The following is a 27,187-nucleotide window of genomic DNA, read 5'->3' on the forward strand; positions in this document are numbered from 1 at the left end:
AAAAAGGAAAATACCAAGTGTTGGCGAGGTTGTGGAGTAGCTGAATCCTTCTGTCCTGCTGCTGGAATATAAACTAGAATAACTTTAAAAACAATTTGGCGTGCTAGTAAAGAAGCATACCCTATGGCCTAGTAGTTCCATGTCTATGTGTTCAGCCAAGAGAAGCGTGTGCTTACGGGGGCACCAACAATTATCAGAATGTTCACAGACGCATTTGTTTTAATAATCCCAAATGGAAATATCGCAAAAGACCATCAACAATAGTATAAATTAATACATTCACAGGGTTCATATACTGGAATACTACTCAGCAATGAGAAGAGTGACCTGCAACTACAGGCGACAACATGGATGAACTGCAGAAACGTAAAGTTGAGCCTAAAAAGTGAGACACGAAAGTGTTACTGACCAGGGTTCTTGGCCTTCCCTAATCAATAGAAATTGACTAGAGGCCAGATAAGAAATTCAGGCAAGGCTTTATTGGGACCCCTGCTGTAGCATGGGGGAGAGAGAACAGGCAACACGTTCCCTTGCTTGCTGGCTTGCTGGCTGGGGGGGGGGGGGCGGGGGACGGGGAGCAAGCTTGTTCCTTGTATAAGGTGAGGGTAGGGGTGTATCCAAGGGTTGGGCCAGAGGTGTGGCTTAGGTGGTCTGCCCACCCCTTTAGGTGGTGTTCAGTGCAGGGGGCATGCGCAGGACCCTGCTTTTGCTCCAGGCTCTCCAGGAGTGGCAGTTAGCTTTTTTGGTCTCTTTGTATTTTGGGGGTCCAGAATTTGCCCCAATGTCACATGCACGCAGTTATTTTTAGTCCCATACAGTTTATTTGTATTTTGTTGCTCGAGGAGAGGTGTGTCCATGTGCAAGCACTTCAGCAAAGGGGCCCTGGTCCCAGCCTGTCTCATTCCCCCCGAGAGACTCTACACCCTTATTCTTCAGGGTAAGGGGCCAAAGGTCTCTTCTTCTGAAACTTCTTCCTGCTGGACAGGGGCCGCAGACCCTAGCCTGCCCTAGATGTCCCTAGCTGACTGTTTCAAGGACCTGTAGGGACCTGGGCCACTTTCCACTGGAATGGGCTGAATTCCTTGAGCCATCATGAGCCTTACTTCAAACCGTTGGAGCCTGAAAGACACAAACATAACCAAAAGGTTAAACAAACAAGGGCTAAAAAGGAGAAGAACAATGATAGCCATTAAAGGGCTTAATAAGGGAAGGAACCAGGGTTAACTTTGGGCTTCCTTAACTGTTGACCAGACAAGGGAGGCAATATCGTCCCTGCCAAAATTATGAAGCCACTCTTGCCTTGTTCGGCCAGAAGGTAATCAAGGGCCAGAAAATTGTCAAGAACCACATCAGCCAAGGAAAGAAGAGAGGTCCCAAGTCGTGTTAAGGGTTCAAATAGGAGCCAACCCACTACATCATTTTACTTATCTGTTGATGGTGCCTGTCTTTTGAATGGGTATCTCAGGTTGTCCACTGGCTCACAGGTGTATTGTTCTTCTGTTGTGACCTGCGGGGTTTCTGGAGGTAAAAGCTTTAGTCTGGACAAATGTACCTAACTAGATGTCCCTTGAAGTTTGACAGCAGTAGGGGTGGCTAAAATTACTTTATAGAGGCCCTTCCATTTTGGCATTAGTTGGTGTTGGGGGGGACCCCTGTTTCCAGGTTTTAAGAAGAACTGGATCCCCAGGGTTTATTTGTAAAGGAACTACTCCTTCCTCTGTAATTTTAGTGGGAGTCAGCAGTGCCTTGTGGTCCTAGTCCTGGATTGCCCTCTGAACTTGTCCTACATTAATAATATATCTCAGGGCCTGGTTCACTTCCTCATCTAGTAGAATGTCAGTAGTAAGAAGAGGCCTCCCATAGGTCATTTCAAATGGGCTAAGCCTCAGACCACTCCTGGGGGCTACATGGACCCTGAGGAGTACAATAGGAAGCAAGTTGGTCCAGGGTACATGAGTTTCTTGGCAGAGCTTTGCTAGGTTTTCTTTAAAGTATGGTTTATTTTCTCTACCTTCCCTGAAGACTGGGGGTGCCAAGAGGTGTGTAGCTTGTAGTTTATCCCTAGGGCCGTTGTGAGTCTCTGTGTGATTTTGGCTATAAAAGAGGGCCCGTTATCACTCTGGAGGGACTTTGAAAGTTCAAACCGAGGAACTACTTCCTTTAAAAGGGACTTACAGACGTCCATCGCCTTTTCAGATCAGGTGGGGAAGTCTTCAACCCATCCTGTGAAAATATCAACAAACACCAGAAGATATTTATATCCTGATCATGGGGGCATTTGGGTGAAATCTAACTGCCAGTCTTCCCCTGGATATGTCCCTTGGCGTTGGATTGGCCTGAGTAACGAAGGGGGGATTGGATGGGTCTGTGGGTTATTATGGGCTCATAAATCACAGGCAAGTGTTACTTGTTTTACTGTTCTTTTAAACCCCTTCCCTGAAAAAGCCTTTTGCACCAAGTCCCATAGTGCATCCCTCCCATAGTGGGTGGCATCATGTAAGCTCATAGTGAGTTTCCATTGTTGGGCCTCAGGGCTTAGAACCTTATCCTCCTTTTTATACCAGCCTGTGCTTCCCTTCTCATAGCTCTACTTCTCAGCATTTTCATGTTCCTGTGGGGAATACTGGGGAGGGCTAGAGAGTTCAGGGGGGCCAATCACTAGAGCCATAACTTGTTTGGGTTCCTGCAGCCAAGCTGCCTGTTTTGCAATTTGATCAGCTTTGCTGTTTCCTTAGCTCACAAAAGAGCCATCCCTCTGATGGCCCTTGCAGTGGATTATTGCTACCTGTGTTGGAAGCTGCACTGCTTCTAAAAGAGCCAGAATCAAATCTTTATGTTTTATGGGGGAATTTTTAGCAGTTAACATTCCTCTTTCTTTCCAAATGGCAGCATGAGCATGTAGCACGTGGAACCCATATTTAGAGTCAGTAAAAATATGTAATTTCTTATCCTTCCCTAATTGCAAAGCACTCATTAATGCAGTTAGTTCAGCCTTCTGGGCTGATGTCTGGGGTGGCAGAGCCTTGGCTTCTATGACTTCATCTAGACCAGCCGTCCCCAATCTTTTTGGCACCAGGGACCAGTTTCGTGGAACACAATTTTTCCATAGACTGGGGCAGGGGAGGGGGGGTGGGATTGGGATGACTCAAGTGCATTACATTTATTGTGCACTTTATTTCTATTATTATTACATTGTAATATATAATGAAATAATTATACAACTCGCCATAATGCAGAATCAGTGGGAGCCCTGAGCTCGTTTTCACTTGCCACTCACTGATAGGGTTTTGATATGAGTCTGCAAGCAGTTATTTATTATGGTCTCTGTGCAGTCAAACCTCTCTGCTAATGATGATCTGTGTTTGTAGTCGCTCCCCAGTGCTAGCATCACCGCCTCAGCTCCACCTCAGATCATCAGGCATTAGATTCTCATAAGGAGCGCGCAACCTAGATCCCTCACATGCGCAGTTCACAACAGGGTTCACGCCCCTCTGAGAATCTAATGCCGCCGTTGATCTGATAGGAGGCGAAGCTCAGGTGGTAATGTGACGATGGGGAGCGGCTGTAAATACAGATGAAGCTTTGCTCCCTCACCCGCCGCTCACCTCCTGCTGTTCAACCCTGTACCTAGCAGGCCACGGACCGGTACTTGTCTGTGGCCCGGGGGTTGGGCACCCCTGATCTAGACTAACTATGGCATACCCAGCCTTTGGGGTTCCCATTTCTACAGAACTGCTCCCATCAGTAAACCATTCGACCTCAGGGCTGTCGAGAGGCTCATCTAGAAGATCAGGCCTGCTGGAGTAAGTTTGTTCTATGGTCTCTATACACTGATGCAGTAGGTCTCCACTCTCAACCACTTGGAAGCAGAGTTGCTGGGTTCAGGGTTTGGCACACCTTTAAGGGAATGTCAGGGGTACCCATTAGGAGGGCCTGATATCTTGTTAACCTTCCACCAGTCAACAAATGATGTCCTTTGACTTCCAGCACAGATTGTACCTGATGAAGGGTTAACACATCTAAGAGTTGTCCCAGGGTGAGCTTGGAAGCCTCATTAACCAACGGGGCTGTGGCTGCTACTGCCCAAAGGCAGCTTGGCCATCACAGGGCCACTGAGTCCAGTTGTTTTGAAAAGTAAGCCACTGGTCTCTGATCTGGTCCCAGCTTTTGGGTCAGGACCCCTAGAACTATCCCTGACCTCTCGTGAATGTATAGGGTAAAGGGCTTGTCCACATCTGGAAGCCCCAGTGCTGGTGCTCTGCTCAACTCTGTCTTTAGAGTCTCAAAGGCCCACTGTGGTCCATATTCCATTAAAGGGGTTCCCTTTTTTCTCCCTCTGGAGCCTCATACAGGGGGTTGGCAATAAGGCCATAGTTTGGAATCCAGATACGTCAGAAACCAGCCATACCTAGAAAGCCTCGGATTTGTCTCTTTGTGGTTGGAGATGGTAATGCACTAGTTGCTATTTTTTGATCTATGGCCAGGGCTCGTGCCCCTGGAGTCAAAACAAATCCTAAATATTGAACCCATTTGCTGTGAGATCTGAGCCTTGGGGAGATTGGGGAGGTTGGGGAGACTTTATATCCCCCTTTTGCCAGAAAATTTAGGACCCTAATGGTATTTTGATCTGAATCTTGTTTGGTCTCACTACTTGTCAATAAATCATCAACATATTGTAGCGAAGTTCCCTTCTCAAGGCTCAGTTCCCTCAGTTCCCTTGCTAATGCATTTCCAAAAAGATGGGGGCTGTCCCAAAACCCTGGGGAAGCACTGTCCATGCATATTGGGTAGCTTCCTGGGTGTCAGTGTCCCTCCATTCAAAGGCAAAAAGGTATTGAGAGTCTAGATGTAGAAGAATACAGAAAAATGCATCTTTGAGGTCCAAAACACAGAAATACTGAGTGCTTCCTGGCACGTGGGTGAGGAGTGTAGATGGGTTTGGCACTAGTGGGTGAATAGGCATGATGGCCTCATTCACTGCTCGTAAGTCTTACACAAACCAATACTCCCCGTTAGGCTTCTGAACAGGGAGGATGGGGGTGTTGCAAGGGGATTGGCAGGGCCTAATGAGTCCGTGTTTTAGGAATTTGCTGAGCAGTGGTTGGATTCGCCTCAGCAGTGGTTGGATTCACCTTCAGGCTTTAAAGGATATTGTCTCTTCCAGGGGTATTCATCCCCAGGCCTTAACCTTCTTTTTATTGGGAGAACATATTTTGCCCTTCCTGGTACCAAGGTATCCCAAACTGCAGGATCTACCTGTTCTCTAATTTCTTGGGGGAATGTCTTGGGGAATATTTTGATGCCCAACAGGTGGGTCATCTGGGGCTACTAATAGATGCATTCTCCATTCAGATTCTTTACCTCCTTGGACTTCACCCTGTCCTAAGAATATACTAGCTCCTAACTTATTTAGCAAATCTCTTCTGAGGAGGGGAACAGGGCATTCTGGCATATACAAAAAGAAGTGAGTAATAATAATGGACCCGATTCTGCAGGCAAGGGGAGATGTAAATCGCCTTACCTTTGGATGTCTATCAACTCCTGTCACAGCACAGTCACGGTTGGAGAGGGGGATGGCTGCCCAAGTCAGAGCAGAGCAGGCGGCTCCAGTGTCTACAAGAAATTCAGTTCTCCTACCTGCCACATTGAGGGTGACCTGAGCCTCTGCTGGAGTAATGAGGATGGATCAAGTGGGATCTGGAGCTGGCAGGTGCTCAGGCCCATCAGTCGGTGTGTGGGAATCTCTCATCCGAGAGATTCTCAAGGAACTGGGGTGGGTCAGGTTTGCCCTTTGGGCATCCCACAGGAGGGCACTCAGGATATTCCCCCTTCCAGTGCCCCTCTTATGGACAAAAGGCACACTGGTTCCGGCCCAGGCAGCTTCTTGGTGGTCTGTCCAGCCTCCTTGGCCCTCCAGGGTCCATGTGAGGTGGTGGGTGAATCAGAGCAGCCAAAAAGCTGCATTTTCTTTATTAGCCTCTTATTCTTATTGGACTCCTCCATTAAGTCTCTGTTGTTATAGACCTTGAGGGCCTCCTCTACCAAGTATAATGGGGTTTGGGGCCCAGCCTCAAGCTTTTGTAATTTTCTTCGGATATCTGGAGTAGCCTGGGTGATAAAATGCATGGCTAATAGTGTCCTCCCTTCTGCAGACTCAGGGTCTGTATTGGTGTACTTCCTGAATGCCTCTGTCACCTGGCTCAAGAAGACTGCCGGGTTTTCATCTTTTTCCTGTGTAACCTCTCAGACCTTATCATAATTTACAGGCTTCACCATACACCTTTTCGTTTCTCCTGATAGACAAGTAATATAACGTCTCATCCTAGTCTGGCCTACGTGATCGTCATTTTTCTTTTCTAAAAATATCTTTATTGGAGTATAATTGCATTATAATGTTGTGTTAATTTCTGCTGTATAACAAAGTGAATTGGCTATATGTATACATATATCCCCATATCCCCTCCCTCTTGAGCCTCCCTCCCACCCTCCCTATCCCACCTCTCTAGGTCATCACAAAGCATCGAGCTGATCTCCCTGTGCTATGCAGCAGCTTCCCACTAGCCATCCATTTTACATTTGGTACTGTATATATGTCAGTGCTACTCTCTCACTTCTTCCCAGCTTCCCCTTCCACCACTGTGTCCTCAAGGCCGTTCTCTACGTCTGTGTCTTTATTCCTGCCTTGCCACTATGTTCATCAGTACCGTTCTTTTAGATTCCATATATGTGCGTTAGCATATAGTATTTGTTTTTCTCTTTCTGACTGACTTCACCCTGTATGACAGACTCTAGGTCCATCCACCTCATTACAAATAACTCAATTCCATTCCTTTTTATGACTGTGTAATATTCCATTGTATATATGTGCCATGCCGTATTTATCCATTCATCTGTCAGTGGACATTTAGGTTGTTTCCATATCCTGGCTATTGTAAATACTACCGCAATGAACATTGTGGTACATGTATCTTTTTTTTTTTTTTTTTTTTTTTGCGTTACACGGGCCTCTCACTGTTGTGGCCTCTCCCGTTGCGGAGCACAGGCTCCGGACGCGCAGGCTCAGCGGCCATGGCTCACGGGCCCAGCCGCTCCGCGGCATGTGGGATCTTCCCAGACCGGGACACGAACCCGCGTCCCCTGCATCAGCAGGCGGACTCTCAACCACTGCGCCACCAGGGAAGCCCCTACATGTATCTTTTTTAATTATGGTTTTCTCAGGGTATATATATGCCCAGTAGTGGGATTGCTGGGTCATATGGTAGTTCTATTTTTAGTGTTTTCTTTAAAATATAAATTTATTTAGTTAGTTAGTTAGTTTTGGTTGTGTTGGGTCTTTGTTGCTGCGCGTGGGCTTTCTCAAGTTGTGGTGAGCAGGGGTTACTCTTTGTTGTGGTGTGCAGGTTTCTCATTGCGGTGGCTTCTCTTGTTGTGGATCACAGGCTCTAGACGTGTGGGCTTCAGTAGTTGCAGCACGCAGGCTCAGTAACTGTGGCTCTCAGGCTCTAGAGGGCAGGCTAAGTAGTTGTGGCACATGGGCTTAGTTGCTCTGAGGCATGTGGGATCTTCCTGGACCAGGCTCGAACCCGTGTCCCCTGCATTGGCAAGCAGATTCCTAACTACTGCGCCACCAGGGAAGTCCCTATTTTTAGTTTTTTAAGGAACCTCCATACTGTTCTCCATAGTGGCTGTATCAGTTTACATTCCCACCAACAGTGCAGGAGGTTCCCTTTTTTCCACACCTTCTCCAGCATTTATTGTTTGTAGATTTTTTGATGATGTCCATCCTGACTGGTGTGAGGTGATACCACATTGTGGTTTTGATTTGCATTTCTCTAATGATTAGTGATGTTGAGCATCTTTTCATGTGTTTGTTGGCAATCTGTATGTCTTCTTTGGAGAAATGTCTATTTAGGTCTTCTGCCTATTTTTGGATTGGTTTTTTTTTTATATTAAGCTGCATGAACTGCTTGTATATTTTGGAGATTAATCCTTTGTCAGTTGCTTCATTTGAAAATATTTTCTCCCATTCTGAGGCTTGTCTTTTTGTCTTGTTTACGGTTTCCTTTGCTGTGCAAAAGCATTTAAGTTTCATTAGGTCCTATTTGTTTATTATTATTTTTTTGTTTTCATCACTCTAGGAGGTGGGTCAAAAAGGATTTTGCTGTGATTTATGTCATATAGTGTTCTGCCTATGTTTTCCTCTAAGAGTTTTATAGTGTCTGGCCTTACATTTAGGTCTTTCATCCATTTTGAGTTTATTTTTGTATATGGTGTCAGGAAGTGTTCTAATTTCATTCCTTTACATGTAGCTGTCCAGTTTTCCCAGCACCACTTATTGAAAAGGCTGTCTTTTCTCCATTGTATATTCTTGCCTTCTTTGTCAAAGATAAGGTGACCATATGTTCATCTCTGAACTTTATCTCTGGGCTTTCTATCATGTTCCATTGATCTATATTTCTGTTTTTGTGCCAGTGCCATATTGTCTTGATTACTGTAGCTTTGTAGTATAGTTTGAAGTCAGGGAGCCTGATTCCTCCAGCTCTGTTTTTCTTTCTCAAGATTGCTTTGGCTATTCAGGGTCTTTTGTGTTTCCATACAAATTGTAAAATATTTTGTTCTAGTTCTGTGAAAAATGCCATTGGTAATTTGATAGGGATTGCATTGAATCTGTCGATTGCTTTGGGAAATACAGTCATTTTCACAATGTTTATTCTTCCAATCCAAGAACATGGCATATCTCTCCATCTGTTTGTGTCATCTTTGATTTCTTTTATCAGTTTCTTATACTTTTCTGCATACAGGTCTTTGCCTCCTTAGGTAGGTTTATTCCTAGGTATTTTATTCTTTTTGTTGCAGTGGTAAATGGGAGTGTTTTCTTAATTTCTCTTTCTGATTTTTCATTGTTAGCATATAAGAATGCAAGAGATTTCTGTGCATTAATTTTCTATCCTGCTACTTTACCAAATTCATTGATTAACTCCAGTAGCTTTCTGGTGGCATCTTTAGGATTTTCTATGTATAGTGTCATGTCATCTGCAAACAGTGACAGTTTTACTTCTTCTTTTCCAATTTGTATTCCCTTAATTTCTTTTTCATTTCTGATTGCCATGACTAAAACTTCCAAATCTATGTTAAATAATAGTGGTGAGAGTGGGTACCCTTGTCTTGTTCCTATCTTAGAGGAAACGTTTTCAGTTTTTCACCATTGAGAATGATGTTGGCTGTGGGTTTTTCATATATGGCTTTTATTATGTTGAGGTAGGTTCCCTCCATGCCCACTTTCTGGAGAGTTTTTAATCATAAATTGGTGTTGAATTTTGTCAAAGTTTTTCTTCATCTATTGAGATGATCATATGGATTTTATCCTTCAATTTGTTAATATGGTGTATCACATTGATTGATTTGCATATATTAAAGAATCCTTGCATTCCTGGGATAAGCCCCACTTGATCATGATGTACGATCCATTTAATTTGTTGTTGAATTCTGTATGCTAATATTTTGTTGAGGATTTTTGCATCTATGTTCATCAGTGATTTGGGCCTGTTATTTTCTTTTTTGTGTGACATCTTTGTCTGGTTTTGGTATCAGGGTGACGGTGGCCTCATAGAATGAGTTTGGGAGTGTTCCTCCCTCTGCTATATTTTGAAAGAGTTTGAGAAGGATAGGTGTTAGCTCTTCTCTAAATGTCTGCTAGAATTCGCCTGTGAAGCCATCTGGCCCCGGGCTTTTGTTTGTTGAAAGATTTTTTTTTTCTATTTTTTTTATTAGTTTCTGCTTTATAACAAAGTGAATCAGTCATACATATACATCTGTTCCCACATCCCCTCCCTCATGCATCTCCCTCCCTCCCACCCTCCCCATCCCTCCCCTCCAGGCGGTCACAAAGCACCGAGCTGATCTCCCTGTGCTCTGCGGCTGCTTCCCACTATCTATCTACCCTACGTTTGGTAGTGTATATATGTCCATGCCTCTCTTTCGCTTTGTCACAGCTTACCCTTCCCCCTCCCCATATCCTCAAGTCCATTCTCAAGTAGGTCTGTGTCTTTATTCCCGTTTTACCCCTAGGTTCTTCATGACATTTTTTTTCTTATATTCCATATATATGTGTTAGCATACGGTATTTGTCTTTCTCTTTCTGACTTACTTCACTCTGTATGACAGACTCTAGGTCTATCCACCTCATTACAAATAGCTCAGTTTCGTTTCTTTTTATGGCTGAGTAATATTCCATTGTATATATATGCCACATCTTCTTTATCCATTCATCCGATGATGGACACTTAGGTTGTTTCCAGCTCCGGGCTATTGTAAATAGGGCTGCAATGAACATTTTGGTACATGTCTCTTTTTGAATTATGGTTTTCTCAGGGTATATGCCCAGTAGTGGGATTGCTGGATCATATGGTAGTTCTATTTTTAGTTTTTTTTTTTTTTTTTTTTTTTTTTTTTTGCGGTATGCGGGCCTCTCACTGTTGTGGCCTCCCCCGTTGCGGAGCACAGGCTCCGGACGCGCAGGCTCCGGACGCGCAGGCTCAGCGGCCATGGCTCACGGGCCCAGCCGCTCCGCGGCATATGGGATCCTCCCAGACCGGGGCACGAACCCGTATCCCCTGCATCGGCAGGCGGACTCTCAACCACTTGCGCCACCAGGGAGGCCCTATTTTTAGTTTTTTAAGGAACCTCCATACTGTTCTCCATAGTGGCTGTACCAATTCACATTCCCACCAGCAGTGCAAGAGTGTTCCCTTTTCTCCACACTCTCTCCAGCATTTATTGTTTCTAGATTTCTTGATGATGGCCATTCTGACTGGTGTGAGATGATATCTCATTGTAGTTTTGATTTGCATTTCTCTAATGATTAATGATGTTGAGCATTCTTTCATGTGTTTGTTGGCAGTCTGTATATCTTCTTTGGAGAAATGCCTATTTAAGTCTTCTGCCCATTTTTGGATTGGGTTGTTTGTTTTTTTGCTATTGAGCTGCATGAGCTGTTCATAAATTTTGGAGATTAATCCTTTGTCAGTTGCTTCATTTGCAAATACTTTCTCCCATTCTGAGGGTTGTCTTTTGGTCTTGTTTATGGTTTCCTTTGCTGTGCAAAAGCTTTGAAGTTTCATTAGGTCCCATGTGTTAATCTTTGTTTTTATTTCCATTTCTCTAGGAGGTGGGTCCAAAAGGATCTTGCTGTGATTTATGTCATAGAGTGTTCTACCTATGTTTTCCTCTAAGAGTTTGATAGTTTCTGGCCTTACATTTAAGTCTTTAATCCATTTTGAGCTTATTTTTGTGTATGGTGTTAGGGAATGATCTAATCTCAAACTTTTACATGTCCCTGTCCAGTTTTCCCAGCACCACTTATTGAAGAGGCTGTCCTTTCTCCACTGTACATTCCTGCCTCCTTTATCAAAGATAAGTTGGCCATATGTGCGTGGGTTTATCTCTGGGCTTTCTATCCTGATCCACTGATCTATCTTTCTGTTTTTATGCCAGTACCATACTGTCTTAATTACTGTAGCTTTGTAGTATAGTCTGAAGTCAGGGAGCCTGATTCCTCCAGCTCCTTTTTTCGTTCTCAAGATTGCTTTGGCTATTCGGGGTCTTTTGTTTTTCCAAACAAATTTTGAAATTTTTTGTTCTAGTTCTGTGAAAAATGCCAGTGGTAGTTTGATAGGGATTGCATTGAATCTGTAGATTGCTTTGGGTAGTAGAGTCATTTTCACAATATTGATTCTTCCAATCCAGGAGCATGGTATATCTCTCCATCTATTTGTATCATCTTTAATTTCTTTCATCAGTGTCTTATAATTTTCTGCATACAGGTCTTTTGTCTCCTTAGGTAGGTTTATTCCTAGATATTTTATTCTTTTTGTTGCAATGGTAAATGGGAGTGTTTTCTTGATTTCATTTTCAGATTTTTCATCATTAGTGTACAGGAATGCCAGAGATTTTTGTACATTAATTTTGTAACCTGCTACTTTACCAAATTCATTGATTAGCTCTAGTAGTTTTTCTGTAGCATCTTTAGGATTCTCTATGTATAGTATCATGTCATCTGCAAACAGTGACAGCTTTACTTCTTCTTTTCCGATTTGGATTCCTTTTATTTCCTTTTCTTCTCTGATTGCTGTGGCTAAAACTTCCAAAACTAGGTTGAATAAGAGTGGTGAGAGTGGGCAGCCTTGTCTTGTTCCTGATCTTAGTGGAAATGGTTTCAGTTTTTCACCATTGAGGACAATGTTGGCTGTGGGTTTGTCATATATGGCCTTTATTATGTTGAGGAAAGATCCCTCTATGCCTACTTTCTGCAGGGTTTTTATCATAAATGGGTGTTGAATTTTGTCGAAAGCTTTCTCTGCATCTATTGAGATGATCATATGGTTTTTCTCCTTCAACTTGTTAATATGGTGTATCACATTGATTGATTTGCGTATATTGAAGAATCCTTGCATTCCTGGAATAAACCCCACTTGATCATGGTGTATGATCCTTTTAATGTGCTGTTGGATTCTGTTTGCTAGTATTTTGTTGAGGATTTTTGCATCTATGTTCATCAGTGATATTGGCCTGTAGTTTTCTTTCTTTGTGACATCCTTGCCTGGTTTTGGTATCAAGGTGATGGTGGCCTCGTAGAATGAGTTTGGGAGTGTTCCTTCCTCTGAAATTGTTTGGAAGAGTTTGAGAAGGATGGGTGTTAGCTCTTCTCTAAATGTTTGATAGAATTCGCCTGTGAAGCCATCTGGTCCTGGGCTTTTGTTTGATGGAAGATTTTTAATCACAGTTTCAATTTCAGTGCTTGTGATTGGTCTATTCATATTTTCTATTTCTTCCTGAGTCAGTCTTGGCAGGTTGTGCATTTCTAAGAATTTGTCCATTTCTTCCAGGTTGTCCATTTTATTGGCATAGAGTTGCTTGTAGTAATCTCTCTTGATCTTTTGTATTTCTGCAGTGTCAGTTGTTACTTCTCCTTTTTCATTTCTAATTCTATTGATTTGAGTCTTCTCCCTTCTTTTCTTGATGAGTCTGGCTAATGGTTTGTCAATTTTGTTTATCTTCTCAAAGAACCAGCTTTTAGTTTGGTTGATCTTTGCTATCGTTTCCTTCATTTCTTTTTCATTTATTTCTGATCTGATCTTTATGATTTCTTTCCTTCTGCTAGCTTTGGGGGTTTTTTGTTCTTCTTTCTCTAATTGCTTTAGGTGCAGGGTCAGGTTGTTTACTCGAAATGTTTCCTGTTTCTTAAGGTGGGATTGTATTGCTATAAACTTCCCCCTTAGAACTGCTTTTGCTGCATCCCATAGGTTTTGGGTTGTCGTGTCTCCATTGTCATTTGTTTCTAGGTATTTTTTAATTTCCTCTTTGATTTCTTCAGTGATCACTTCGTTATTGAGTAGTGTATTGTTTAGCCTCCATGTGTTTGTATTTTTTACAGATCTGTTCCTGTAATTGATGTCTAGTCTCATAGCATTGTGGTCGGAAAAGATACTTGATACAATTTCAATTTTCTTAAATTTACCAAGGCTTGATTTGTGACCCAAGATATGATCTATCCTGGAGAATGTTCCATGAGCACTTGAGAAAAATGTGTATTCTGTTGTTTTTGGATGAAATGTCCTATAAATATCAACTAAGTCCATCTTGTTTAATGTATCATTTAAAGCTTGTGTTTCCTTATTTATTTTTATTTTGGACGATCTGTCCATTGGTGAAAGTGGGGTGTTAAAGTCCCCTACTATGATTGTGTTACTGTCGATTTCCCCTTTTATGGCTGTTAGTATTTGCCTTATGTATTGAGGTGCTCCTATGTTGGGTGCATAAATATTTACAATTGTTATATCTTCTTCTTGGATCGATCCCTTGATCATTATGTAGTGTCCTTCTTTGTCTCTTCTAATAGTCTTTATTTTAAAGTCTATTTTGTCTGATATAAGAATTGCTACTCCAGCTTTCTTTTGATTTCCATTTGCATGGAATATCTTTTTCCATCCCCTTACTTTCAATCTGTATGTGTCTTTAGGTCTGAAGTGGGTCTCTTGTAGACAGCATATATATGGGTCTTGTTTTTGTATCCATTCAGCCACTCTGTGTCTTTTGGTGGGAGCATTTAGTCCATTTACATTTAAGGTAATTATTGATATGTATGTTCCTATTCCCATTTCCTTAATTGCTTTGGGTTCGTTATTGTAGGTATATTCCTTCTGTTGTGTTTCTTGCCTAGAGAAGTTCCTTTAGCATTTGTTGTAAAGCTGGTTTGGTGGTGCTGAACTCTCTCAGCTTTTGCTTGTCTGTAAACGTTTTAATTTCTCCATCAAATCTGAATGAGATCCTTGCTGGGTAGAGTAATCTTGGTTGCAGGTTTCTCTCCTTCATCACTTTAATTATGTCCTGCCACTCCCTTCTGGCTTGTAGAGTTTCTGCTGAGAGATCAGCTGTTAACCTGATGGGGATTCCCTTGTGTGTTATTTGTTGTTTTTCCCTTGCTGCTTTTAATATGATTTCTTTGTGTTTAATTTTTGACAGTTTGATTAATATGTGTCTTGGTGTATTTCTCCTTGGATTTATTCTGTATGGGACTCTCTGTGCCTCCTGGACTTGATTAACTATTTCCTTTCCCATATTGGGGAAGTTTTCAACTATAATCTCTTCAAATATTTTCTCAGTCCCTTTCTTTTTCTCTTCTTCTTCTGGAACCCCTATAATTCGAATGTTGGTGCGTTTAATGTTGTCCCAGAGGTCTCTGAGACTGTCCTCTGTTCTTTCTTTTTTCTTTATTTTGCTCTGCATCAGTTATTTCCACTATTTTATCTTCCACCTCACTTATCCGTTCTTCTGCCTCAGTTATTCTGCTATTGATCCCATCTAGAGTATTTTTCATTTCATTTATTGTGTTTTTTTTTTTTTTTTTTTTTTTTTTTGCGGTATGCGGGCCTCTCACTTTTGTGGCCTCCCCCGTTGCGGAGCACAGGCTCCGGACGCGCAGGCTCCGGACGCGCAGGCTCAGCGGCCATGGCCCACGGGCCCAGCCGCTCCGCGGCATATGGGATCCTCCCAGACCTGGGCACGAACCCGTATCCCCTGCATCGGCAGGCGGACTCTCAACCACTTGCGCCACCAGGGAGGCCCATTTATTGTGTTTTTAATCGATGCTTGATTCATCTTTAGTTCTTCTACGTCCTTGTTAACTGTTTCTTGCATTTTGTCTATTCTATTTCCAAGATTTTGGATCATCTTTACCATCATTATTCTGAATTCTTTTTCAGGTAGACTGCCTATTACCTCTTCATTTGTTAGGTCTGGTAGGTTTTTATCTTGCTCCTTCACCTGCTGTGTGTTTTTCTGTCTTCTCATTTTGCTTATGTTACTGTGTTTGGGGTCTCCTTTTTGCAGGCTGCAGATTCGTAGTTCCCGTTGTTTTTCGTGTCTGACCCCAGTGGCTAAGGTTGTTTCAGTAGGTTGTGTAGGCTTCCTGGTGGGGGGGACTAATGCCTGTGTTCTGGTGGTTGAGGCTCGATCTTGTCTTTCTGGTGGACAGGTCCACGTCTAGTGGTGTGTTTTGGGGTGCCTATGGCCTTATTATGTTTTTAGGTAGCTTCTCTGCTAATGGGTGGGGTTGTGTTCCTGCCTTGCTAGTTGCTTGGCATAGGGTGACCAGCACTGTAGCTTGCTGGTCGTTGACTGAAGCTGGGTGCTGGTGCTGGGATGGAGATCTCTGGGAGATTTTCGCTGCTTGATATTATGTGGAGCTGGGAGGTCTCTTGTGGACCCGTGTCCTGAAGTTGGCTCTCCCACTTCAGAGGCACAGCACTGGCTCCTGGCTGCAGCATCAAGAGCCTTTCATCCACCCGGCTCCGAATAACAGGGAGAAAAAGCAGAAAGAAAGAATTAGTAGAAGAAAGAAAGAGAGAGGGAAAGAAAGGAAGAAGGGAAGAAAGGAAGGAAGGAAGGAAGAAAGAAAGAAAGGAGGGAGGGAGGGAGGAAGGATGGAAAGAAAGAAGGAAAGAAAGGAGGGAGGGAGGGAGCAATGAAAGCAAAAGGAAGAGCGAATGGAAGAAGGGAGGGAGGGAGGGAGGAAGGAAAGAAAGAAAGAAAGACAGGAGGGAGGGAGGGAGGAAGGAAAGAAAAAGAAAGTGGAAAGAAGAAGGGTGGGAGGGAGGGAGGAAAGAAAAAGAAAGAAGGAAAGGAAGAGCGGAGGGAGGGAGGGAGGAAGGGAAGGTAGGAAAAAAAGAAAGAGCAGGTAAAGTAAAATAGAATAAAGTATGAAATATAGTAGCGTTATTAAAATTAGAAAGTAATTATTGAAAAAAAAAAAAACGGACCGATAGAACCCTGGGACATATGGTGGAAGCAAAGCTATACAGAGAGAATCTTACACAGAAGATTACACAAACACATTCACAAAAAGAGAGCAGGGGGAAAAATCAAAAATCTTGCTCTCCAAGTCCACCTCCTCAATTTGGGATAATTCGTTGTAAAAAGAGGAAAAGGGCCAGAAGTCTGAAATCTTGCTCTCTAAGTCCACCTCCTTACTTTGGAATAATTCGTTGTAAAAAGAGGAAAAGGGGGGAAAGTCTTAAATCTTGTCCTCAAAGTCCACTTCCTCAATTTGGGATGATTCGCTGTCCATTCATGCACTCCACAGACGCAGGGCACATCAAATGGACCGTGGAGCTTTAATCCGCTGCCTCCGAGGCTGCACAGAGAGATTTTCCTGACTCTGCTCTCACAGCTCCCGGGTCTCAGCCTTGGACCTGGCCCCGTCTCTGTGCGTAGGTCGCCGGAGGGCGTCCGTTCTTCGCTCAGACAGGACGGGTTTAAAGGAGCCGCTGATTCGGGGGCTCTGGCTCACTCAGGCAGAGGGGAGGGAGGGGCGCGCAGTGTGGGGTGGGCCTGCGGCGGCAGAGGCCGGCGTGACGTTGCAGCAGCCCGTGGCGCTCCGTGCGCTTTCCCGGGAAAGCCGTCCCCGTGTCTCGGGACCCCGGCAGTGGCGGGGTGCACAGGTCCCCCGGAAGGCGGGGCGGACAGTGACCCGCGCTCGCACACAGGCCCCGCGGCTGTGGCGGCGGCGGGCGGCGGCAGGCGGCGGCGGTGGCGGGCCGCGGGGGCGGCGGCGGCGGCGGGCCGCGGCGGCGGCGGGCGGCGGCGGTGGCGGCGGCGGCGGCGGGCCGCGGCGGGCGGCGGGCGGCGGCGGGCCGCGGCGGCGGCGGGCGACGGCGGGCGGTGGGCGGCGGCGGCGGCGGCGGCGGCCCACGCCCGTCTCAGAGGTCCACGCCTTACCCGCGGCTCGCGCCTGTCTCCGGCGCTTCCCTAAGCAGCCCTCTTACTGCCCTCTCCTCGCACACCAGGAAACAAAAGTGAAAAAAGTCTCTTGCCTTTTCAGCAGCTCCAGACCCTTTCCCCGGACTCCCTCCGGGCTAGCCGTGGTGCACTAACCCCTTCAGGCTCTCTTCCTGCCGCCAGCCCCAGTCCTCTCCCTGCGCTCCCACTGAAAGCCGATACCCAAGCCTCAGCTCCCAGCCCCGCCCGCCACGGCGGCCGAGCAGACAAGCCTCTCGGGCTGGTGTGTGCCTGAGGGCACCGATCCTCTGTGCCGGAATCTCTCCGCTTTGCCCTCCACACCCCTGTTGCTGTGCTCTCCTCCGCTACTCCGAAGCTTTCCCCCTCCGCCACCCGCAGTCTCCGCCCGCGAAGGGGCTTGTAGTGTGTAGAAACCTTCCCTCCTTCACGGCTCCCTCCCACTGCTGCCGGTCCCGTCCCTATCCTATTGTCTCTGTTTATTCTTTTTTTCTTTTGCCCTACCCAGGTATGTGGGGAGTTTCTTGCCTTTTGGGGGGTCTGAGGTCTTCTGTCAGCGTTCAGTAGGTGTTCTGTAGGAGTTGTTCCACGTGTAGATGAATTTCTGATGTATCTGTGGGGAGGAAGGTGATCTCCGCGTCTTACTCTTCCGCCATCTTCCTCAGTGCTCTGTTGAAAGATTTTTAATCACAGTTTCAATATCAGTGCTTGTGATTGGTCTGTTCACATTTTCTATTTCTTCCAGGTTCAGTCTTGGAAGGTTGTACTTTTCTAAGAACTTGTCCACTTCATCCAGGTTGTCCATTTTATTAGTATATAATTGCTTGTAGTAATCTCTCTTTATCCTTTGTATTTCTGCGGTGTCAATTGTTACTTCTCCTTTTTAATTTCTAATTCTGTTGATTTGAATCTTCCCTTTTTTGCCTGGTGACTCTGGCTAATGGTTTATCAGTTTTGTTTATCCTCTTAAAGAACCAGCTGTTAGTTTTACTGATCTTTGCTATTGTTTCCTTTGTGTCTTTTTCATTTATTTCTGAGCTGATCTTTATGATTTCTTTCCTTCTGCTAACTTTGGGGGTTTTTTGTTCTTCTTTCTCTAATTGCTTTACGTGTAAGGTTAAGTTGTTTATTTGAGATTTTTCTTGTTTCTTGAGGTAGGATTATATTGCTATAAACTTCCCTCTTAGAACTCCTTTGGCTGCATCCCATAGGTTTTGGGTCATCAGGTTTTCATTGTCATTTGTTTCTAGGTATTCTTTGATTTCCTCTTTGATTTCTTCAGTGATCTGTTGGTTGTTTAGTAGAGTATTGTTTAGCCTCCATGTTCTATATTTTTTACAGTTTGTTTCCTGTAATTGATACTAGTCTCATGAAATTGTGGTTGGAAAAGATGGGTAATGTGATTTCAATTTTCTTTAATTTACTGAGGCTTGATTTGTGACCCGAGACGTGATCTATCCTGGAGAATGTTCTGTGTGCACTTGAGAAGAAAGTGTATTCTATTGTTTTGGGATGTAATGTCCTATAAATATCAATTGGGGCCATCTGTTCTAATGTGTCATTTAAAGCTTGTGTTTCCTTATTTATTTTCTCTTTGGTGTACGTGGGTTGTTAACGTCCCCTACTATTATTGTGTTACTGTCGATTTCTCTTTGTATGGCTGTTAGCATTTTGCCTTATGTATTGAGGTGTGCCTATGTTGGCTGCATAGATATTTACAATTGTTATATCTTCTTCTTAGATTGGTCCCTTGATCATTATGTAGTGTTCTTCCTTGTCTCTTGTAATAGTCTTTATTTTAAAGTCTATTTTGTCTGATATGAGTACTGCTACTCCAGGTTTCTTCTGACTTCTATTTGCATGGAATATCTTTTTCCATCCCCTCACTTTCAGTCTGTATGTGTCTCTAGGTTTGAAGTGGGTCTCTTGTAGACAGCATATATACGGGTCTTGTTTTTGTATCCATTCAGCCATTCTATGTCTTCTGGTTGGAGCATTTAATCCATTTACATTTAAGGTAATCATTGATATGTATGTTCCTATTACCATTCTCTTAATTGTTTTGGGTTTGTTACTGTAGGTCTTTTCCTTCTCTTGTGTTTCCTGACTAGAGAAGTTCCTTTAGCATTTGTTGTAGAGCTGGTTTGGTGGTGCTGAATTCTCCTAGCTTTTGCTTGTCTGTAAAGGTTTTAATTTCTCCATCAAATCTGAATGAGATCCTTGCTGGGTAGAGTAATCTTGGTTGCAGGTTTTCTCCTTCATCACTTTAAATATGTCCTGCCACTCCCTTCTGGCTTGCAGAGTTTCTGCTGAAAGATCAGCTGTTAACCTTATGGGGATTCCCTTGTATGTTATTTGGTTTTTTTCCCTGGCTGCTTTTAATACTTTTTCTTTGTATTTAATTTGATAGTTTGATTAATATGTGTCTTGGTGTGTTTCTCCTTGGATGTATCCTGTATGGGACTCTCTGTGCTTCCTGGACTTGATTAGCTATTTCCTTTCCCATATTAGGGAAGTTTTCAACTATAATCTTTTCAAATATTTTCTCAGTCCCTTTGTTTTTCTCTTCTTCTTCTCAACTCCTACAGTTCGAATGTTGGTGCATTTAATGTTGTCCCAGAGGTCTCTGAGACTGTCCTCAATTCTTTTCATTCTTTTTTCTTTATTCTGCTCTGCAGTAGTTATTGCCACTATTTTATCTTCCAGGTCACTTATCCATTCTTCTGCCTCAGTTATTCTGCTATTGATCCCTTCTAGAGAATTTTAAATTTCATTTACTGTGCTGTTCATCACTGTTTATTTGCTTTTTAGTTCTTCGAGGTCCTTGTTAAATGTTTCTTGTATTTTCTCTATTCTATTTCCAGGATTTTGCATCATCTTTACTATCATTATTCTGAATTCTTTTTCAGGTAGACTGTCTATTTTTCTTCATTTGTTAGGTCTGGTGGGTTTTTATCTTGCTCCTTCACCTGCTGTGTGTTTTTCTGTCTTCTCATTTAGCTTATCTTACTGTGTTTGGGGTCTCCTTTTTGCAGGCTGCAGGTTTGTAGTTCCCATTGTTTTTGGTGTCTGTCCCCAGTGGCTAAGGTTGGTTCATTGGGTTGTGTAGGCTTCCTGGTGGAGGGGACTAGTGCCTGTGTTCTGGTGGATGAGGCTGGATCTTGTCTTTCTGGTGGGCAGGTCCACATCTGGTGGTGTGTTTTGGGGTGTCTGTGGCCTTATTATGATTTTAGGCAACCTCTCCACTAATGGATGGGGTTTTGTTCCTGTCTTGCTAGTTGTTTGGTGTCCAGCACTGTACCTTGCTGGTTGTTGAGTGAAGCTGGGTCTTGGTGTTGAGATGGAGATCTCTGGGAGGTTTTCGCCATTTGATATACATGGTGCTGGGAGGTCTCTTGTGGACCAGTGTCCTGAACTTGGCTCTCCCACCTCAGAGGTACAGCCCTGATGCCTGGCTGGAGCATGAAGAGCCTTTCATCCACATGGCTCAGCATAAAAGGGAGAAAAAAAACAAAGAAAGAAAGAAAGAAAGAAAGATAGAAATAAATGAAGAAAGAAAGAAAGAAGATAAAATAAAGTAAATTAAAATAAAATAAAGTTATTAAAATAAAAAATAATTAAGGAAAAAAATTTTTAAGTAATAAACAGAAAACCAGAAGCAAATGGACAGACAGAACCCTAGGCCAAATGGTTAAAGCAAAGCTATACAGACTAAATCACACACAGAAGCATACACATACATACTCACACTAAAGGAAAAAGGGGAAAAAATTATATATATATATCTTTGCTCCCAAAGTCCGCCTCCTCAATTTGGGATGATTCGTTGTTTATTCAGTTATTCCACAGATGCAGGGTACATGTAGTTGATTGTGGAGATTTAATCCACTGCTCCTGAGGCTGGAGAGATTTCCCTTTCTCTTCTTTGTTCGCACAGCTCCCGGGGTTCAGGTTGGGATTTGGCCCGCCTCTGCGTGTAGGTCGCCTGAAGGCGTTTGTTCCCTGCTCAGACAGGAGGGGGTTAAAGGAGCAGCTTATTCGGGGGCTCTGGCTCACTCAGGCCGGGGGGAGGGAGGGGTACGGAGCGCAGGCCAAGCCTTCGGCGGCAGAGGCCAGTGTGACTTTGCACCAGCCAGAGGCGCGCCGTGCGTTCTCCCGGGGAAGTTGTCCTTGGATCACGGGACCCTGGCAGTGGCGGGCTGCACAGGCTCCGGGAGGGGAGTTGTGGAGAGTGACCTGTGCTCACACACAGGCTTCTTGGTGGCGGCAGCAGCAGCCTTAGCGTCCCATGCCCGTCTCTGGGGTCCGCGCTGACAACCGTGGCTCACGCCCGTCTCAGGAGCTCCTTTAAGCGGCGCTGTTAATCTCCTCTCCTCATGCACCAGGAAACAAAGAGGCAAGAAAATGTCTCTTGCCTCCTTCAGCAGCTCCAGACTTTTCCCCGGACTCCCTCCCGGCTAGCCGTGGTGCACTAGCCCCTTCAGGCTGTGTTCACACAGCCAAACCCAGTCCTCTCCCTGGGATCTGACCTCCGAAGCCCGAGCCTCAGCTCCCAGCCCCGCCCGTCCCAGCGGGTGAGCAGACAAGCCTCTCGGGCTGCTTAGTGCTGGTCGGCACCGATCCTCTCTGCGGGAATCTCTCCTCTTTGCCCTCCGCACCCCTGTTGCTGTGCTCTCCTCCGCCGCTCAAAGCTCCCCTGCTCCGCCACCCGCAGTCTCCGCCCGCGAAGGGGCTTCTAGTGTGTGGAAACCTTTCCTCCTTCACGGCTCCCTCCCGCTGGTGCAGGTCCCGTTCCTATCCTTTTGTCTCTGTTTATTCTTTTTTCTTTTGCCCTACCCAGGTACGTGGGGAATTTCTTGCCTTTGGGGGGGTCTGAGGTCTTCTGCCAGCGTTCAGTAGGTGTTCTATAGGAGCAGTTCCACGTGCAGATGTATTTCTGATGTATTTGTGGAGAGGAAGGTGATCTCCGTTACTCTTCCGCCATCTTGAAGCTCCTTCCTTCTATTTGTATAGCACATGAAGCTTTTGCATTACTATTTTTCACAGTAAACTTTGTGGAACTATTTAATTTTTAAAACTATGACTGTGGGGCTTCCCTGGTGGTGCAGTGGTTGAGAGTCCACCTGCCGATGCAGGGGACACGGGTTCGTGCCCCGGTCCGGGAAGATCCCACATGCCGCGGAGCAGCTGGGCCCGTGAGCCATGGCCGCTGAGCCTGCGCGTCCCGAGCCTGTGCTCTGCAACGGGAGAGGCCACAACAGTGAGAGGCCCGCGTACCGCAAAAAAAAAAAAAAACACAACAAAACAACTATGACTATATAAGCTCATAAAGATAAAATTACATTAAAATTTCTTTGTAAACTGTAAAGCAACAGATAAAGACTATCATTATTATTAATCATAATATTAACAGTAAACTTTCTTCAGTTGGTTTGAGACAATAATTATGCTGATTAAATGAAATCATATACATTAATGTCTAGAACACTACTTGGCACATAATACAAGATCAATAAATAAAGATTTCTTTCTTCTATACCTCTAAATCAAAACACCTAAAAACTTGCCTCATATCAAAATGTATTAAAAGCCTTTATTAAAGCAGCAGTAATTTCCTGCCTGTAAAATATAGTTGTGTTAACAAATACAAAATTTTAAAAAGAAAAGAGAAAAAATTGAGATGTTTTAATTTTTTTTGGTCTACCAACAAATATTCCTTGAGAGAATTATCATAATATAAATTAAGTTATTTTTTAAAGCAATAATTTAATACTGAAAAATTATAGTTCTGTAGATACAAAATGGAAATCAAATAACTTACAATTGACTTAAATTGTTTCATGTTTTCCCAAACCAATATGATGGTTACAAAATCAAAAGGAAAAACATCAAATCAAAAGGAAAAACATGCCAGTTAATCATAGCATAAGTTTTTTCCTAATATGGTATAAACAATTTTAAAGTTCTTACTGTATGACATCTTAGGGTGTGTATTTTCTCAACTCTCAGAGGAAGATTAGTAACATATCATGTGCCTATTTTTTTTTTTTTAACCAAGTTGCTACCCAGACTTTGTTTAGAGCCGTGAAAAGTCCAGGCTCCTTACATTGCAATTAAGCGATGATGTGATCTGACCTGGATTTGTATATGAAGTAATCACAAGCCATCTTATAGGTAGAGTTTTGTGTTTCAGGAATGAATTCTCATGGAAAAGAAGACCTTTCTAGAAATTCTGTTTTAAATGGTTTTGGGGAATTTCGTAGACATCCTCAAACAACATGGTATTACTTGTTCCCCAATTTGGTATCAACTATCAATACCACTTATCAAGGCTAGGCACCTGTAGTATATATACAAGAGAGTCTTAGATGGTTCCTAATGTCAGCCCACTCTCATCTGCAATCTACAATTAATCATTTCACATTTTCACACTTTCCGAATGTCAATATTACACAGCCTCTTAAAATACAGATAGTGAAAAATGCAAATAATGATGGCAGATTAGGCCTTGATTCAGTTTTTAGACTCATCATCTATTTCTTTCTAGATCATTTGAATCTAGCTAATATAATGTGGAAACACTGTTACCTCGATTGCTTAAGAAGGCTTTCCCAGCCTCCCCAATCCTCCCAGTTATATTCTTTTCTTCCACGTGTTTATTAAGGTTGAATGTTACACATATTTATGTGATTCTTTTGTTTCATTATTCTCACCCACTAGACTATAAGTTCCCTAAAGAGAAGCACCTCATCTTTTTTTCTGGTTCAGAATTATAACCCAGTGTTTGGCAATGTGCCTGGCACATGGTAGATTTTCCACCAATGTTTATTGAATGAATCAATAAGGTACATTGTAATTGGAAAAGTCACTTCACCCCAACAGAAATCACTGTTATGGAAACAAACAAACAAACAAACAGATTCTACCACTAAAATTCTCTCACGATGACTTTGGACTTTGTTGCCAAGAGGCATGTTTGCCCCCGAGCATAGTGGGGTCAACTTGTGACTGGTACACTTTGGTGGAATAATTGCATAGGGGCTGATGAATAGGACTAAGAAGGTTGCTCCAGGACCATTGCCAAGCACCCTATACCCTGAAGACAGCTTCCACACCTGGACTGTGATATATGCACCTCCAGGGCTTACTAGGCATTGGCTCAAAGACAACACATAACCCCACTTCCTTCCAGCCCATCTGAGCAGAAGGCTGGGGAGGAGGGAGAGGGGCCGTGGGTTCAGGGGTGGCACCCTGGTGAGAGGACACCCTTTCTGTGACTGGGGAGATGCTGCTCACCCTCCCTCCCAAACAAGGCATTTGGAGTGCTAACAAAATAGTTCAGAAAGATCGAGGGTGCCTGCAAAGAAGGGAGGGTACTGTTGATGTTCCCTGTGCCCAGCTGAATGAGGAAAGGGAAGTAGGGGTGAATTTGCAGGAGAAGAGATGGAAGGGCAGAGGTGCAGCCTGCATGCCTATCATCTGGTGTTGCAAGGATTCATGGGTTTACAACAGGTGAAGTGAACAATGCTGAAGGGGGCTGGGCTGGAGCCATCTTGCTGGTACCCTGCCCCCTGCCCCACCCACCACCCCAACACCAGAGGGCAGCTTGTTGGTAAGGGGGCTGTAGCAGCCAATTAATATCAGGAGAGGGTTGTGGGGGTACAGGCAGGGATGATAAACCGGAGCCAGGCCTCACACCTCACACATCTTTTGGGAATCCTGTAGCCAGAGGTCTCCTGGAGCGCTACCAATAATTCACACTGAGGACACAAGGAGTCAGCGCTAGTTTGAGAAAAAAGTAAAAATCCAGGCTCCCAATATCATATTCAGTTCAGATCTTGTAAATCCTGAGAAGTAAAGCTGTACAAACAGAAAAGCAATTGTGGAATAAGCTTCTTGTAAATACGACCTGCCCGGGACACTCCGACCTACTTTTTAGCAGCTCTGTTGAGGAATTTACTGGAAGGCAAATTGAATTCACCACGCTGACCAGCCACAGTTCCGTCCTCACCCATTCTGGTGCAGCAGCTGTACAGGTGTGCCTTGCTCTTGGCTATAGTAGTACTCATGAATAACTGCTGCTAAGTAAAATTTATTAAATCATATCGTAATTTCAGTATAACAAAGGAGTTTTTTCTTTACTAGAAACCTGTAATGAATTCATTGTTTAAAGTTTATCATAATCACACTAATTTATAACCAGAGCCTGGATTTTCTTATATTTTAGGATTAGTGTGATAACCAGCATGAGATTCCTGCTGCATTACTTTACAACTGATCACTGGACCTGTTTCTTGCAACTGTTTTAAATTTCTTAGTAATATTAGTGGAAAAGAGGTTGTTAACTTGAGGATAAATTGCCTTCTATAAGTCAGGATTCTTAGCTTCAAGCAACAGGTACTTTAAGATCTGATTAAAGAAAAATAATTCATTAAATGAACATTAAGTAATTCTTAGAATCTCTGAGAGGTTGTGGAAGCAAGGTTTGGAGTCTACAAAGCCAGAAAACAAACCCTGTAGATCATGTAAGAAATGGGCGTCCTGAAGGTATACTCTCCCTTCTGGGCAGACATTGCAACTTCCACTGCTGATTTTATCAGGACGCAGAGCTAGACGCAGTTTCCAGCACTGCTGCTGTTGCTCACATTAGTGTCCTGGCCAACTGTGGCCACTGCTGTCGCCACATCTGTCACTGGAATGGACCCGATGTGGACACTGCCTCTAGCTGTCCTTAGCTGTGGGTTCAAAGTCTGGGGGAAGTAGATCTGGTTGGCAGAGCCTAGCTCACATAGTTGTGGTCTAGCAGCAAGAGAGGCTGGGAAAGTGGAACGCAGCACTTTTAGCTTCTATAGTGGGAGTGGCTCTACCCTGTAAGGGGCGGGGGACTCCCAACCCATAGAAGGAGAACCGGCAGAATATGTATGGTGCACGTGTTGGGCTTGAGATGTGTATTGGAAATTCAGGTGGAGTTATTGAATAGGCAGTTGTGTCCAGAGTTCAGGGGAGAGATAGGGGGTGAGAAATATGAGAGTCATCATGGTGTAGATGCTATTTAAAGTCATGGGATGGGGCAAGATGACCTAAGGAGTGTGTCTGGCTAGAGAAGACAGTGGAAATGGGGTTCAGTTCTTGGGGATGAGAGAAAGAACCTGCAAAGGAGCCTATCATCCTAGACTCACATCTCAAGAGCCCTGGAAGCCACTTCAATGTTTCACGAGGAGGAAATGATCAACCATCAAATGTTGGTGAAAAGAGAACTTACAACAGGGTTACTCCCTAGACTAGGGTCTCAGAAGAACAGAGCCACTCAGTGAGCAGCAGAAGCTAGTGTGTCAGTGCCCTGCCTCATCCCTACCCCTGCAGATGCTGACAGCCCACACGGCCACATCTGCAGGGTGTTGGGAAACACTCCTATTGATTGGAGCAATTTTCCGCAACCTGGGGAATGATGCTGCTTTGTGTGACATTTCCCCCTTTATCTGGCAACACAAATTAGATTGGCCAATGACACAAAACATTCAATTAAGAGTGTGCTTTTCGGGGGCTTCCCTGGTGGCGCAGTGGTTGGGAGTCTGCCTGCTGATGCAGGGGACGCGGGTTCGTGCCCCGGTCCGGGAGGATCCCACATGCCGCGGAGTGGCTGGGCCAGTGAGCCATGGCCGCTGAGCCTGCGTGTCAGGAGCCTGTGCTCCACAACAGGAGAGGCTACAACAGTAAGAGGCCTGTGTACTGCAGAAAAAAAAAAAAAAAAAAAAGAGTGTGCTTTTCTAGCTAGGAGGGCTGTACCGAGGGGATGATCTTTGAAGAGCATGGCAGGAGTCTGAGGAAAAATGACACTATTTAAATGGATTTTTTTCTTGTTTAGTTAGAAAGGTAATGAAGTTTTTTGTTTTGT

At 44.0% G+C, this 27,187-nt stretch overlaps 1 protein-coding gene across 1 annotated transcript in view; it reads left to right on the forward strand.

Moving 5' to 3' along the window:
• LOC132497919 (collagen alpha-1(I) chain-like) overlaps positions 1–27,187 on the forward strand; it is a 51,693-nt gene that overhangs the window by 4,796 nt on the left and 19,710 nt on the right. Inside the window, exon 3 of the mRNA XM_060111461.1 lies at positions 286–385. Within this exon, the coding sequence (XP_059967444.1) occupies positions 286–385 (100 nt within the window). The remainder of the gene's footprint in view (positions 1–285; positions 386–27,187) is intronic.

The sequence above is a fragment of the Mesoplodon densirostris genome, chromosome 10 (assembly GCF_025265405.1).
Source record: "Mesoplodon densirostris isolate mMesDen1 chromosome 10, mMesDen1 primary haplotype, whole genome shotgun sequence".
Lineage (NCBI taxonomy): Eukaryota > Metazoa > Chordata > Mammalia > Artiodactyla > Ziphiidae > Mesoplodon > Mesoplodon densirostris.